At 39.4% G+C, this 16,729-nt stretch overlaps 2 protein-coding genes across 6 annotated transcripts in view; one reads left to right on the top strand and one right to left on the bottom strand.

Moving 5' to 3' along the window:
* LOC111867680 (wiskott-Aldrich syndrome protein family member 2) overlaps nucleotides 1-13,568 on the bottom strand; it is a 69,098-nt gene extending 55,530 nt beyond the window's left edge. For 3 of the 5 annotated variants that reach the window (XM_033752770.1, XM_033752767.1, XM_023857729.2), the window contains exon 1: nucleotides 13,401-13,568. The gene's annotated coding sequence lies outside the window, so the exon portion shown is untranslated. Of the gene's footprint in view, nucleotides 1-1,115; nucleotides 1,367-3,310; nucleotides 3,454-13,400 lie in introns of all 5 variants that reach the window. The other 2 variants (XM_033752768.1, XM_033752769.1) reach the window with 2 other exon arrangements.
* Nucleotides 13,569-13,652: 84 nt separating this feature from the next.
* On the top strand, nucleotides 13,653-16,095 carry LOC111867679 (U6 snRNA-associated Sm-like protein LSm3). The gene is made up of 3 exons (XM_023857728.2): nucleotides 13,653-13,758; nucleotides 13,955-14,062; nucleotides 15,734-16,095. Exons 1-3 carry the CDS (start codon nucleotides 13,738-13,740, stop codon nucleotides 15,911-15,913), a joined length of 309 nt encoding a protein of 102 aa, XP_023713496.1. The 5' UTR covers nucleotides 13,653-13,737; the 3' UTR covers nucleotides 15,914-16,095.
* Nucleotides 16,096-16,729: the final 634 nt, after the last annotated feature.

The raw sequence follows: 16,729 nt of genomic DNA, 5'->3' as shown, positions 1-16,729 counted from the left end.
ACAAAATCTGCAAATGAACAGCCTTGACAAACACACCGGTGGTCAAAAAATCGCTCGGCTGGGAGATAAGACATTTATCTTATATATATGAAGCCCACTTAGGCGTTTTGCTCTTTGCGCTAATAAAACACAGAGTTGCTCTAAGTGCCTAACAGATGATAATAATAGTCAAGCAGCCTCGACGGTTTATTTTATATTTACCTAAACTGCTTTATCGTAAAGGCAAGGGGAGGAAGGGAGAGGTGACTGTCGATAAGACGGACAAATAAAAGGGACGGTAAAGAAATACAAGACGAGGGAATGAGAAAAATGTATAAAAGTGACGAAGGAAGGTAGAAATTGGATGAGGTATGAAGATACAAAATGAATTATCTTGACGGAGGGAATATATCTGCACGTGCGCTAAAATTCCGTAACCAGACGATGGAATATAAATGTAAAGCTATCCCTTTAACAGGCCATGGAGGCCCAAAGGGATGTGAGACGCCGAAGCTCCCACATTTTCTCTAGACAATCGACTCACAGATGGCGGTAAGGTTGTCAACCTTACGCGCCTGCCGCCCTTTACCCCCCAGGAAGATTCATGGTACTCATTTCCGTTAGAGGCTGGGTCGACCCCAGGGCCATAGTACGACTGGATTAGGTCAATTAAAAATCTATCTCATCGGGACTTGAACCCGCGACCTTCCGCCTTGCAGCACAGTGCCTCAACTAACTACGCTACCGCGCGGATGATGGAATATAGTTTATAAAATAAATTAAGAGGCTCTAATACTAGTACTTCACATAAAATATGCTCTTTAAAATTTTCTCACCATACAAAACTTCATGAACTACCGCCATGGCATCTGAAAGTAAATTTATATAATCTGTGTGTCCGTCATGTTGCTACTATTATCAATGGGGCTCAACAAAGGATTTGTGCACTACTTTAGAATTATTTGCTGTATTTATTCAAAATCATATACAAAATACAAGATGGCACTGAATCGCCCTATTCAACAGTCGGGCTGAAATAAGTTACATAATTTTCTCCATTAACGATTTCACGAATACCGTCTGGGTTGAATTCATTACACAACATTCGAGAACAAAGATACACATAGTTAGCATACCTTATCCTGCAACCGCAAACATGAAACTTTGGCCATCCCTTGCTCAAAAATGATGTGCTGACTGATGAACTTCACCACCACCTACTGTGCCTTACACGATTTGTCGCGTGTCGTACTTAGCCAGCGCACGTGGAAGTGACGTGCAGGAACGCATGCATTCTCATTTCACTTCCCATCCTTCACGCCATGCCTGCGAGATCCTAGACAAGCTTTTGTCTCATTCACTGTACGGCACTTCAGAATATGGAAGCCTGCAAAAGAATGTGACGTCGTAATTCTGCTTCCACCCATCTGCATCAATACACTTATAACGTCTTCACTTAGCACTTCTGAAATGCCAAAGTTACCCTCTTCAAAAGTTTCAGAACTCATATGGTCATTCACGACATAAAAAAACGTATGGGAAGGTCTCTGGTAAGTGTCCATTTCCGAAGCAAAAGTCCACGTATGAATACACTATAAACTCTCACGCGTATTACGTAATTTGACTGAAATACTCCGCCACCCCGATACTCTAACTTATTGCGTTGACTATTTTTGGACTGCAAAGACAATCGACCGAAGCAGACGGCAAAGATTTGCCCAGAAGATTAGCCACGAGTAAAAAAATAAAATTACGTAAAGGTAACTTGGAAGTAGAGACAGCTAAGAACGAACAGACCTATTTCATGGTTTTAAATTTACGAATATTTTAACTCGCCATATTACGGTCTTTGGTGACGTGATGCCGTGTGGTACAGTCACATACAGATGACTGTAATCTTGACACTTATCGCCGTGAGAACCGGATTTCACAAATTTCAAATACCCGTACTCATCCAGATGGACGAGTTAATGTTAACTACATGGCGTACAATATTTCCTGAGAACCCAACAGTCGCTCAACTAACGAATAAAGTTACGATTTAGAAATTACAAATGCAAAATTCCGAATGGCCAAAAAAAGTTCCATTAAGAGATCCATCCTTGCAGAAATTTCACTTTTAACTCCAACTTTCAGGCGTCGCCTCCTTAGTGACCTTGAAGAGTGAAATTCCTATTCAATATTGTGTCATATTTCATGAAAATTCTTTCGCCGGTTCAATCTAGAATGGTGGATCGCCTTCCTTGGGGGGGGGGCGGTGTTAGACATGGGTCCCTTTTGCTTTTTTTTTATTCATTTTCAGGAAATACTCTAAACCGAAAGTACTCAGAGCTTGCAATTCTCTGTTATATGCTTTAAAAATTATGGTATTCAGCCAAGTAACAGTGCACCAAAAAGGTATCGTTTCATCGTGAAGGATTTCTTATGTTTCGAGTAACTACTCCAGTTTTAGCTTACGTAGGTCAAGAGTAGGCAGCGTGTGACATATACTCCAGGGTGTAGTCGGCACGCGAGAAGATATTTTATGGCCCTCCGATCCAACCAACCGAGTTATAAAAATTAAATGAAATAAAAAGCAAACAAGTTTTCAAATTGTAAAGTACGAATTTACTTTTCGAGTAAAAAAGTAAAGGTAAATCTATCCCTGTAACAGGCCGTGGAGGCCAATACAGTCGTGAGATGTCGAGTGTCCCACATTTTCTAGACAATCGGTTCACAGATGGCGGTGAGGTCAGCATTATGTGCCGGCCGTCCTTTACCCCCAGGAAAATTCTTGGTACTCATTTCTGTCTGGGGCTAAGTCGACCCCAGGGACACAGCGCGGCTGGAATGATTAGGTCACCTAAAAATTATAATAACCTCATCGGGAATCGAACCGGCGACCTGCCGGTTTCCGGGCATATCATAAACTACACACGTGTGATGTGCTATGTGACAAACTAGCACTCTTGCAACAGTTTTAAAAATAAAAGGTTAATTAAATCAAGTAATAAATGTTTTTGTATAGAAAGACATGCTTGGTATACAATTTCCATACAGCATATGAAAATTAAGTACAAATCCAGATAAAACGGTGTTGGTAACCATGAGTGTTAATTCTCAAAATTTAAGACGTAAAAGCTGCCGATCCCTGACGTACTGTAGATCCAAGGAAGGTATTTTTCTTCTTAGGATACTCAAATTTCTTCAAATAACAGTGTACCCTCTATATCTACGGTATAGCAAGGGCACTGGGGACTATTAATACAACAAAAATTAATGATGCTTGATGCAACTTTTTGGTTGCGAAAATAATTAGAGAGAAAAATAATGTAATCATCGTGGAACTTACTTCACCAATAAAGGCGGGCACAGTTCTGGAGCCCAAATAAATCATCAAGCTTACAAATTGCTCATACAGGGCAGGGGGTCGCCCAATTCAAATTCGCGTACCACTTCCTTCGCAGCAGTTTCCGCATGCCAATCTACGCACATCTACGGGATCAAGCAATACAAATTCAATGTAGCAGATAAATCAGCACAGAAAACACAGACGCGATCTTAAAACAGATTTTATATAACAGTACGTCCAACTGGTAAGGGGGCCACCGCGTATTACAGATTATCAATACACTATATGTAGAAAAATGGAATAGGTAGGTCTACTGCATACTGTGATCGAATAGTCGCTAGAAGATGAAAGATCTAAGCTGGAGAACTACAGCAGTGATGGGATACTTTAAGAAGTCTTACCAATCGATATGAATTTGCAGTATATGGGATACACGGACAAATACTGTTGCCTAACTAATCTTGTAGCCTTAAAATAACACAAAATTTTAAATTAATTTACTATTATTTACATCTGCTTTAAATGATTCTTGTATATTACTTCTATGGGGCATACATCAAGGAGGAGAATCTAATTACTGTACTACTAATTGTCAGACTTTTGAATACGATTACTGCAGTTTATAAGTTCTGAGGTCTTCACTGACAAAAGTCCAGACTGTACTTTTCTGGGCTGTGACACCGTACAGCCCTGTAAGCTGCAGCGACGTACCACAGGAACATGTTTCCTCTCTCTCCGGTTTCCTTAGCTTGGAAAATGGAAAGAAAGATATACTTTCTAGGAGCGAGACTAAATAGCATCAGATACAGTTCTCGTTTCAGTGTCTCGTATGTTTCGTAAGTATCATTTACAAGATAAAACATGAATTATACTAACACTAACACTCCTGAGTAGTGCCTATCGAGCCTTCGAAATATTATCACTGGTTCCCTTCAAAATTTTCACGGATATCAACCGAAAAGAAAATTGTACAATAATGAGTAGGATACAACGATGTGTAAAATTTGAAAATTGTATATAAAGGTCGTTAACTACACTAGTTTATCGAAGAGTTGACGAATCATAGAAGTCGAGCTTGTGGGTCTGAGGTTGCGGGATGCCCTTTCCGATCTTAATGCCATACTGCGAATTTTTACTTTAGAGTGTGAACTTAAAATATTACGTTTCCGTACAGAGAGATGTCGAGTCTGAAGATCAGAAAAGAAATAATCCGGGTTACTTTCAAACTTATTTTGGAATTTGTTGGCAGGAACTGAGAAAACCCACAAAGATATCGGAATATCACTCTGGGGAGACTGGAACACGACATTTCTTGTATATGAAGCTGTGTTAACTTACTATCTAACGAATAGGCAGCAACTACTGACCTCAGCGTGAGGGAGGGGGCAACTACGGTGATGATGAGCATGGTGAAATGGCGCGGGAAGTGAAACAGAAAAAATATCCCAATAATTATTGCACAACACTATTTCCACATTGGCTGGCCACAGAGACATATGTGCTAGCCACTACCCCAACACTGCTGACATTTCGACATTCGCTATCCAAAATTTTACTTTCAAAATATACGTGTTAAAATGGGTCCGTTGTTCATTTCTTCAAAAATTCTTTACCGGGATCCTACAATGGCCATAAACAGTATTTCCCGACACTCAGATTTAACTCTGAAGGCACGTTTCAGGATTAAAAAGTAACCTCTGCCCTGATCATGACGACCTCGGCGCCCCTTTTTCTCAGAAACATCATCATTTGAGATGGGACTTTTTCATTAGAAGAGAACAAAAAATCGTAGATCACATGAAAGTGAGTCAACAAAAACGTCTGGAGACTATTAAATTCAGTAATAAGTTAAAAGCGAATACTGTAATAATAAATTCAAGTGGCAGTTGTTTCAAGTTCTCATAGCTTTCTTTCAGAGGTTAAGGATTATGCATCACCTCCCCCCCCAAAAAAACCAAAGTAAAAAGTCGCTGCGTAATCACATTATGAATTACTGATAGGCTTGTGTGATGGTTCATAGGTCAATGTTCCAATTTAGAAGATAAATAAATCGCAGAATATTTATACAAATTCGCATATACCTTTTGACCAATACTATTGGCACATCTGTATTACTGGCTGAAATCTGAGACATAACTTACAATTACACTTAAACAAAGATGCATGTTACTTTGACCTAACTCGAACACATTCATGAACCGTTTATGGTGATTTTCCGTTCTGGAAGTTACTCGATTTCTCTAAACTACTTCCGGCCACAAATGCTATCACGGAAGACAAGCCTTGGATTAACCACATCTGAAAATACGACGGTGAAACAGGACTGTCAGTCATTAATCCGACCGAGAGAGCGGTGAAGATGAAAACAGGAAAGACAGAGAGGCGCTCTGTGATGGTGTAACAAAATACGGGACACAGACAGCACATGCCACACCATCTCATCCTACAGAGAAACACATGTTCACTGCTACGCCGGTTTATCTACAGTTTGTTTGGCTTACAGTCCCCCAGATATAAAACAATCTCATATTATATCGCCAATACTCAGAGATACGGCGGTAATCCAAATGCGTACATTAGCTCGTTACGTTGTGCAAGGAGAAAGATAAACGAGAATGGGCCAATAATAATGCTTCATACTTACAGTCGTAAAGTACCGAGGTCGAATCTAAGTCGTGTTCCCGGCTATCCTGTCAGGGTTCTCCTATTTACCTCTCTCGAGGCGAATACCGTGCCGATTACAGAGGCCGCGCGGTCTCAGACATCAACCGTCTTCGCCCGCTCGAACACTGGAGTTTTGGGCTCGAATCCCACTCGAGCCATGGCTGTCTGTGTGCGTTTATTCTGTTTGTTTTGTTCTGTGTGTAGGTAGCGGCCTTGCAAAGGGCTGATCCCCCGTCCAAGGAGTCCTACCAAAAAGCGGCCAATGTCCAAAGCTCCCCCCCAAACGCACGCGCACAGAGGGGGGGGGCGAATACCCTGATAGCTGGTGTCTTCAGACAGGCCTTAGTTAGTTAGTTATTGGAGAGGGTGGGTTTCTCCATGCACTTGGACCTGTAGTGGTCCATTGTGCTTCCCTCTATGATTTCTACTAGTCTCTATATCCTACCGGTATTGGTGCTTACCATCAGTCCCGCCCAGCCAGCGAGACCGGCTCTACTAACTGAGAGGTATCTATAATGCTTCCCCCATCTACCAGAAGTATTAGTGACTGCTGTTGGGCGGGAAACGTCCGCAATTTTGGCTCAGTGACCTCCTTTGGAGATAACGTGCCGTAAAGCTACGACAGGGGACCCACGGCTTAAAGTCCCTCCCGGAGGACTTGTTCCCTGAATTTTTCCGCCCTTAAAAATTCGACGACCTCCGCCGGGTATTTGAACCCGCGTACTACGAGTCATGAGGTGGGAACGTTACCTCTAGACTACGGAGGCCGCTCAGACAGGCCTTACTTTACCCTCTTGATTACTTTTCCGCCTCACTGGATACTAAACAGGGTCTACCTTTAAGCCCTGAAACTTAAGCAGTGTCGATCAAGGCAAGATAAGTAACTTGTGCAACGTGTACATACCCGTCCACGGCAGGTTCGCAGAATACAGACCGTTTTATAAACTGCAGATCCTACCAGGTGATATAAAACGTCAGTAGAGACTACATAGGCTGAAGCGGAAAAAAAACATAGGTACTATGCGATAATCATATCACTGCATCTGTAAAATATGCTAAGTATGTGGTGTCTCACACGGGGCCACGCGGTAGCGTAGTTGGTTGAGGCACTATACCACAAGACGGAAGGTCGCGGATTCAAGTCCTGATGAGGTCACTGGATTTCTTTCAGTTGACCTAATCCTTCCAGCCGCACTATGGCCCTGGGGTCGACTCAGCCTCTAACAGACATGAGTACTAGGAATTAATGAAATAATTTTCCTGGGGAGTAAAGCGCGGCCGGCGCGTAATGCTGACAACCTTACCGCCATCTTTGAGCCGATTCTCTAGATAATGTGGGACCCTCGACGTCTCACAACCCTATAAGCCTTCACGGCCTGTTACAGGGATACCTTTACTTTACTTTACTTTTTTACGTGGTCTCACGCAAGTGTAAATGAGGAGTATATAACATCGTCTATAGTATACACGCTATGTAATTGCAGAGGGAGCGGGGGAACTTACCTTTCAGCACTTTCATTCTTAGTCTTTTTTTTTCAATGGATCTTCCAGCCCATTCAGGGCCCAGGCCTCTAATTCAGTTCCATAATCATTTTTCACAGACGGTAGGACTCCTTGGACGAGTGATCACCCCGTCGCAAGGCCGCTACCTAAACATAGGACAACACAAACACAAAATAAACGCATATACACACCAAACATCCATGCATTGAGTGGGATTCGAACCCACAATCCCAGCTTCCACGCGAGCGAAGACAGTTCATGCCGTAGACCACGAGGCCACTGTGACCGGCCCGTTCTTAAAGTGGCTGCGCCAATTCTGATGACAAAGCTTCGTTATATAAATATCTTTCGTAAAATAACTTAATAAAGAGATACAAAGCTAAATAAACGGATCAAATTATTCATTATCCAATGGGATATGAGACCAACATTTTCACGGTGAACTGTAGGGCAGCAAAATGAAAGAAATTACTTCCTCTTAACATCCCTAGTCAAGATCAACTACCGCTCGGCTACATTAACTTCCTAGGCGGTGAGGGGATATATTAACGTCGATGATGTGACATCTGACTACAGGGAAGTGAAGGGTAAGCACTGACCCATGAGCTGAATGCAGAAACCTGCCCTTCCTCTCACCACAAGACCTGAACTTTGCATATTTTCAGCATTTAAAGTTAACGTAACCAACTAATGGAACAGGATATTACGCAAGTGGCACCCACTACAGACGATCACTACAATCCATCTCCAGTGAGTAACTTTCAACTCTTTCCTCATGCCCCAAACTGTTATACCGAGGACTCAAATTGTTATGGATGAGATTTGTCTGGATCCTGTAATACCTTCACAAGCATACAAATATCATCCTGCTTATATTCAATACGGGAACTTCCATTCACATTCAAAATAATCAAGTTCAATTCCACCTCAGGACAGTGATATGAAATGTACAGAATGAGGTCTGTAGAGCGATGGGCAAGTTCTGGTTGACAGGGGTCTGGTCTTCCAGTATGATGTTGGGACTTTAATTGTTTCTTGCATCCTGTTGTGTATTTAATCAATATTAGAGTCAATTTTACCGACCACACAACATATTTTTATTATTATTACACTATATGTTTCGACCTCAAGAGGTCATCCTCAGGTGTACGAACACAGCTGTATAATTACACGCAATCACATTCGTCTTCTCACTTATTCGATCNATTATCCAGCTGTGTTCGTACACCTGAGGATGACCTCTTGAGGTCGAAACATGTAGTGTAATAATAATAATAATAATAATAATAATAATAATAATAATAATAATAATAATACTAATAAAATGTTGTGTGGTCGGTAAAATTGACTCTAATATTGATGATGTTGGGATTTTATATTCGCCACAAAGTCCACCTGCCTTTGTGGTCCACTCAGCCTGCTAATCAATGAGTAATATGGGCTCTTTCTCCAAATAATTCCAGTATATACTGACATGGTACTGAAATATACGTTGGCAATGTCTATTTTCTATTTCAAAGAAGAAGAAGTGGCAAAAAAATGTAACGCTACCCCTGTAACAGGCTGTGGAGGCCTATAGGGTCGTGAGATGTCGAGACTCCCACATTTTCTAGGACCGTCGGTTCACAGATGGTAGTGGGGTTGTCAGCCTTACACACCGGTCAGCCGCCCTTTAGCCCAAGGAAGATTCCTGGTACTCATTTCTGTTAGAGGCTGAGTCGACCCAGGGCCATAATGCAGCTGGAAGGATTAGGTCAATTGAAAAATCCAATGACCTCATAGGGAATCGAAGCCATGACCTTCCAGTTTCTGTAACCACCACAAACTTTGCAACTTAACAAAGTACATATTCAAAGTCAATTCTGTAACATCTACAATTTTATTACATTCCAATAAACCACACAGGTATAAATGATCATCATATTATGGAAAATAAAAAAAAGCATTAAAATAAAATTTATCAGCAAAACCGTATATTCCAGTGGACAACACTGTCCTGATATGAATATCCTATACCAAATAATGATTTCTGTTCGAAGTTTCATTTTCAATAAATTGTTGCTTCAACACACGAAGTCCAGACTACAATACATAAAATTCCAACAATAATCTTCACCTACCCAGATACACATACTGATGTTGATGTAGGAAGGAAATGATTATCATCCCATATTTGTGCTTTAAGCACCATGCTACTATGATGTATGGGGGACTGGAGGTAGAGCTCCACCAATCTTGAACTCAGCACTAGATGGAGGTAAGTGATCAGCTTCATGCTCTGGACGCTTTACTTCTGGGGAAAGAGTCCCCAGTACTCACTGGACAGAATGCTGGATGAGACCCAGAGCCAGTCTGGATGCTGCAGATTAGAGAAATATCTCCTGCTCTGCTGGGAACTGAACCTCTGGCCATCCAGCCTGTAGCCTGCTCCTATTACTGACTGGGCTACCCTTGCTCCACATATATCTCAATAAATCTTTAAAAACAAAATCCTCAATCAGTGAAGTGACCTGCTAGCCATGCCTTGGTCAGGGTTCTCCCTAAAAAGCTTAACCTCCCAGTGCAGGTTTGTGCAGAACACATATCAATTATATTTTACCATTTCAGATTTAAAATTATAACTATATCTTGGCATGGTACTTCTCCAAAGATACAATTAAGAATTCAAAAATAATTCAAGTTTTCCACATTTCTGCTGCACAATATAAACAGATACATAAAAAGAACAAAAACTCTTTGCGATCTGAGATTTTCACTGTGGTGAAGACTTTGATCATGGTATGCATCACTTGAAAATTTTTAAATTGTATAACAATTACATAGTACTGTATACACCAAACATTACTGCTATCTGTTGATGGTAACTTTGAAGTAGTAATTTAAAATAAAATAAAAAGATGTCAAAATTTACTTCAGAAAGAACCCCTCCTACAAAGAGTCACAGGGGAGGTATGAAAAATGTTTCATTTAATCAACAGCCAGTTGTGCCATAACATAAGACACAACATACACACACGACAATATCTGCATTGAGAAAGAGTGAAAAGATTAAGATGTATCATCTTATTGACCCAGGGGAAACTATTCTTGTTTGGTACTGCCAGGCAAAAAATCATTCCTCCTACAGGTTGCACCTTCCTTCCAAATGCTTGGAGTGGCTTGTTCCTTGAAACTGATCTTCTCGGTTTTATCTCAAGCCACTTCAGCACTGTCATCCACACTGCTGAAATTCACATCATTATACATGTTCTCATGCCGTATGGATGATTGCACACACTAATGCAAGTCTTCATTTCTCTCACTACCTTGAATGCGACTCGCCTCCATCTAGTACTGTCATAAAGAATGGTGGTACTACACCTTCACTCCCCAACATGTCATCATGATGTGGTGCTTAATTAAGCACAGGGACAATTCAACCTTATGTTCAATTTGCATACTAACAGAAGAATGAAACTGTCCAGTGACCCATTCTAAATCCTTTTCCTTTCATTTGTTCATGCATTTGCATCTCATTACACTGATTTTGCAACCTGTCATAACCAGGGCCCGGATTTTGACGACATGTCATCTTTTTTTCCTTGTACCCTATGAGATGCTCTTAAATATATAAATCTCGGATATGAGCTGCTGGTTACAGAAATGTAAATTTTATAGGCAATTTTTTGTCATTTTTTGACATTTTTAGGTTTAAGGTTATTTTTTTCATTTTTAGGGTAATTTTTTGGCAAATTTCTGGACTTTTAAGGGTATTTCTTGTCATTTTAGGGAATTTTTCTTCATATGTTTTCTGAAATGTGAATAACATGGAAGCGAAGTGTTCTTTCTTTTTTCCTTTAGATCATTTTTATGGATTTTTTCGGTCATTTTATAGGTATTTTTTTAATATTTTCAGGTCATCAAAATCTGGGCCCTGGTCATAACTAACCCAGCCTACAGCATATAGCAATGTACTGTTTAAATTGCTATGCTAAATATGCACCCTATCACACACTGATAAATATAAAAACCACATTATTTCAGTGCATAGCACCTTCTAGAGGGGTCATGCGATAGCACAGTTGGTTGAGGCACTATCCTACAAGCCGGAAGGTCATCGGTTCAGTTCCCAATAAGCTCAATGGATTTTTCAATTTACCTAATCCTTCCAGCCACACTATGGCCCTGGGGTGGAATCAGACCTTTAACAGAAATGAGTACCAGGAATCTTCCTAGGAATAAAGGGTGGCAGGTGTGTAAGGCTGACACCCTCGCTGCCATCTGTGAACTGACTGTCTAGAAAATGTAGCAGGCTCAACATCTCACAGCCCTATGGGCCTCCACAGTCTGTTACATGGCTAGCTTTACCTTTTTACCACTTTCTAGTCCACCTGTTCATTACATGGGTAATTAGTGGATAAGTTACTCACTACCTGCTGCCCATCCATGAACACAATATGCAGCACCTACTCAGTCATTATGGTTTGAAGGGGTCCGTTTCAAATTCCAACTGCATTTTTGTAACTATGAATGATGAAGTAGGACTGATAACACTAATGTTCTAGTTCACATATGAAATAACTTAAGACATAAAAATTACTGTCTTTAAGTAGTTACAAGTAACATAATTTTTCAATTTACAAATCCTGCAGATTCAGAATGTATTCAACTAACTATATAGTTAAGTAGTTACTATAGGATTCTGACGATGGTGTATAACACACTGATATATTGGGTTTCTGGACTTCATCCATCGTCCTGGTTTTTAAGATAACAAATAAAAACACAACGTTTCGGAAACTGGATCTGTTTCCGTCCTCAGGTGAAGGAAAAGGGAAACACCTATTCTGTTGGGTCCATTAGAAAGAGCTAGCCTCAGTCACTGGGTCCTTCACCTGAGGACGGAAACAGATCCAGTTTCCGAAACGTTGTGTTTTTATTTGTTATCTTAAAAACCAGGACGATGGATGAAGTCCAGAAACCCAATATATCAGTGTATATAGTTAAGGTATATAAAGGTATGTATAAAGGAATGTATCTGCATTATATAGTGCAGATACATTCCTCTCCACTCCAACCATAAACAGCAAATTTTAAATATTTAAACAATATGTACTGCATTTGACCATGCCATCTGATAGTCTATTTGAGAATAATCAGAGGTACTTGTCAAAATCCTGAATTCTTCAATTTGTACAGTTTTTCCATTGGCTAGACATAGGTCTAAAACACTTCCATTGTCCTTCAGCCATTTACAAATTTGATAAGAACGTCTGAAATCAAGGCAGAATTAAGTTATTTATAAACTTATTTCTGTCTTATAAATTCATAAAGATCAAACAATTAAATGTATAACTCTCACAAGAGGCATTCAACAGTAAAATCCTTAACACCAACAGGGCTGGAGGCAGTCATACTGTCTGCATTCTAAGCTCATTCATATCTAAAGTGACATGATTAGACTCGCTTCGGATACTGAGTCCATTAAACTTTATACAGTACATGCAGCTATATATAATTCGGTGAATTTGAGAAGACGTGAGAAAATTAGGTACAACAATTTACAAACTTATAACCTTCAAGAAAATCCTTCTTTCTCGACACCATTTCAGGATATCCCCGTTAACATCGGGCATACATCAAAGTTGCGGGGTCAGTTTCGAACATTTCAAGAGCATGACTTTATTTCTTTAATATTTATAGGCCCTAACTTCGAACTTCGACTCACAGGATACATGTCCTTAACAAAAAGACAGTAAATATTTCCACAAACTTTCAACCAGTTTCTGAAAAATACATTATACTTGTTCCTTTTTGTTTTAAAATGCAAAATACATTACATTTAATCAATGAGAACGGTAACGAGTGATTCACTTACTACAGGCCACTTCAGGAAGTGTCAAGGCGTGTGCGTAAAATTAAAAACTACTGAATAAATACTTACCAGACACACATATATCTACTACAGTTGTTAATCCATTTCTCAGGCACACCAGCTGTTAATGCACTGTCACCAGTAAGTCCTGTTAACGTCAAAAAATACAAAAACTGCACGCACAAACATAGAAAATGGCGTTACACACATAGGCCTACATCACCGCCTCCTAGCTTGAATGTTCCTCGTATGTCGGCAAAACGACGTATATAGCAGTTGTGTCCCACGAAACAGTCTCATAAGTCGCGTAAAATGTTCGTACATTGGAACACAGGCGTAGAGTAATCCACACTCATTGGACTGTTTTGAAACACGTGACGCGCTGACAAACGACAGAAATGGTGGAATGGCGGATGATGGGGAACAGGTTTGGTATATTAATATTACATTAGTGAATATTTACGATAAAAGATCATTTTTAATTAAAAGAATGATCTCCATCTCCGGAACACACACTTTCAGTTTTAAGTATCAGTGTAGTAAGATTCTGGAACGTCGTTCAGTGTCGTGTAATTTTGTGAAACAATTAAAAAGACTGTCTTTAACTATTTTCATTGTTTTAGGTACCCGCTATTACGGTAAAGGAGCCATTAGATCTCGTCCGGCTGAGTTTAGATGAGCGGATATACGTGAAAATGAGAAATGAAAGGGAGCTAAGGGGTAGACTTCATGTGAGTGTTTGCTTTGGAACAGGGCAAATGCAACTCCAGTATAGGGGCTTTTGACAGCACGAATCCTCACCAAGTACTAATGTATACACATAAACTATCAGTTCCCTTTGACTGTACGTAAATTGTGACTATAACAAGGATACTGTATAGTTATTTTAACCGCTAAAGTTAAGGAACATATTACAGTTCCAGTCACATGCTATACGTCCTGTCCATATCATTGCTTTTCATTTGATAAGCCTTATGCTTTAATTTCAGATAGAAAAAGCAGACCAGTTGTAACAGTTGCGAGCACTTCTGTTGATGCATCACTTCCTCATTTTTTTTTAGAACATTTACAGCACAGATGACAAAATAGGCGGTTCTTCTGTAGGAAAAGCATCGTGTGCTTATTATAACTTGGAGGAGAATTGATACCTTAGTGCAGAATTAGCACTGCCTCTTCATTCATCTATAGAACACTGTTGCTTTGCAAATTTCTGCAGTTGTTGGAGTGTTGTTGCTGAGTTACCATAGAAAAAATATATTGATGGATGGGATTTGGTGAAAATATAAATTTCAAATCTGTTTGTTCACCTACATGTATGATGGACTAATTCTGTCTCATTTATACTGGAATAAAATTATAAATAGTGAAATTTGTTTTTCATGTTTTAACATACAGTGTGTTGAACAAATTATTTTAATGCACAATATCTAACATTGCATAGTTTTTTATTTTAGTTTTTATGAATTTATTGTGTGCATATTATGTAACTAAGCAAAGTAGCAAAGCTGTAACAGTGTCCCACATTTGGAAACTGCATGGCTTGTATCCTGACATGGAAATGCCTATCTTAAGCAAGGTTTTCATGATTTTCCTTGGTGTTCAGTTTGAGGCACAGCATTAATGTTATTTTCATGCTGTATGTATTGAGTATATTCAAACAAAAGAATGTTGATTGCTTTTGTATGGATTTTGTCACTCATTTCAGAGAAATGGCAGTGAGTTTGTCTGAATAGGTCATGACTATTTATCTACAGCTTTAGCAGTCAGTTTAGTTCCCACACACCTTTCCTGTTCAAGTGACACATGACAACACAGATAACAGAACTTTGCATTAAAGTTATGTTGCTGTTCCTTTTGAATATTATTGGTTGAGGACCACTTTGAGTGCTCTGACTGTCATCTGTCATCCAGTCTAGTTCCCACACACCTTTCCTGTTCAAGTGACACATGACAACACAGATAACAGAACTTTGCATTAAAGTTATGTTGCTGTTCCTTTTGAATATTATTGGTTGAGGACCACTTTGAGTGCTCTAACTTTAGTCACTGTCATCGCTTCTCTTAACTTTTTGAAAGAAACCAAGATTCTCCACAGCTTTGTTAACTGACATTTACAGACTGCAACATAATTTGTGTTACTTTTCCCCTCGATTTTCAGTACTACATGCTATTTATGAAGAAAGGTAAGGTACATAATATTAATACTAGGACCAAATCTGATTTGCATCATCCATCATCTCATCTGTCAGTTTATCAGAAGGGAACATATTATACTGGGATTAACGTATTTAACAGTTTACCTGTTCCAATAAAGGATTTGTTCTATAATACAAAATGAAGATACAGATACAGTAACAACAGTCAGGTACATGTGGAAACTACTATTATTTTCAATTTTTCAGGCATATGATCAGCATTTGAATATGGTACTGGGAGATGCGGAAGAAACTGTTACCACAGTAGAAATTGATGAAGAAACCTACGAAGAAGTATATAAAACCACCAAACGCAACATTCCCATGCTGTTTGTACGTGGTGATGGAGTGATCCTTGTATCACCACCAATGAGAGCTGGTGTGTGAGCTCATAATGTTTCACTTTTGTTGTGCTGTATGATCATAACTGTATGTTACATGCCAAATTTTAGTACATTTCCTTTAACAGCAGAAGAAAGTGTATACCTATTTCTTATTGCTTGAAGGATTAAAGGACATGTTACTGAATCATAACTGCAGCTACAATAAAACATATTTTGTTCATAATACTTCTAGTTATTACTTCTTTGTTTGTTTGTTTGTTTGTGTATGTGTGTGTGTGTGTGTGTGTGGGGGGGTGCTTTTTGCCCTTCTAGTATTAAAGAATGGAGAATTCCACTTCTTTGTTCAGAGTACCCATTGGATGATGGTGGTGGCAAGTGTTGCACAGCGTGTCACGGGCTCAAACCACAGTGGCATCTTGATTTTTTCTCCAGTCACACAAAAAAGAAAATGGTAACATCTGTGTTGAAGGGCAGGGAAGATATGTTGAGAACTTTGCACTGGACACAATTAGTTTCAAAATTTAGTAATTTGGTATGGGAGATCAGTCCTGTCAATAATAAGAAATATGGCACAATAATGTGTTTTTAAATTTTCCTTCTGCAGTATAAATTGACCCATTTTCATTGTTCTTAAAATAAACAATTGACATTACATCAGTAAATAGACAGGACAAGATACAGGCAAGAAGGAAGAGGCACAGTTCAGAGCTTAAAAAATGTAATGCATATTTACAGATACTGGTATAAGGTGGTGATGGAAAGAAATTTTGTGTAAGAATTATTTTAGAGACTGAAAAATCTGCTCCCATGATTCATATAATCAGCCGAATTTAACACAGTGTAAGAAGTGCTGAGTGAC

Source organism: Cryptotermes secundus, unplaced genomic scaffold, assembly GCF_002891405.2.
Source record: "Cryptotermes secundus unplaced genomic scaffold, Csec_1.0 scaffold931, whole genome shotgun sequence".
Classification (NCBI taxonomy): Eukaryota; Metazoa; Arthropoda; class Insecta; order Blattodea; family Kalotermitidae; genus Cryptotermes; species Cryptotermes secundus.
The sequence above is the reverse complement of the archived record's forward strand: the minus strand, read 5'-3'. Positions and strand labels throughout refer to the sequence as shown.

What these genes read in the sequence shown, in the direction of transcription:
- LOC111867679 (XM_023857728.2), top strand. Translation starts at nt 13,738, where the DNA reads ATGGCGGATGATGGGGAACAG. An exon ending in TGGCGGATGATGGGGAACAG is followed by an intron (nt 13,759 to 13,954) that starts GTTTGGTATATT and finishes TCATTGTTTTAG; the next exon opens with GTACCCGCTATTACGGTAAA. An exon ending in AGCTAAGGGGTAGACTTCAT is followed by an intron (nt 14,063 to 15,733) that starts GTGAGTGTTTGC and finishes TCAATTTTTCAG; the next exon opens with GCATATGATCAGCATTTGAA.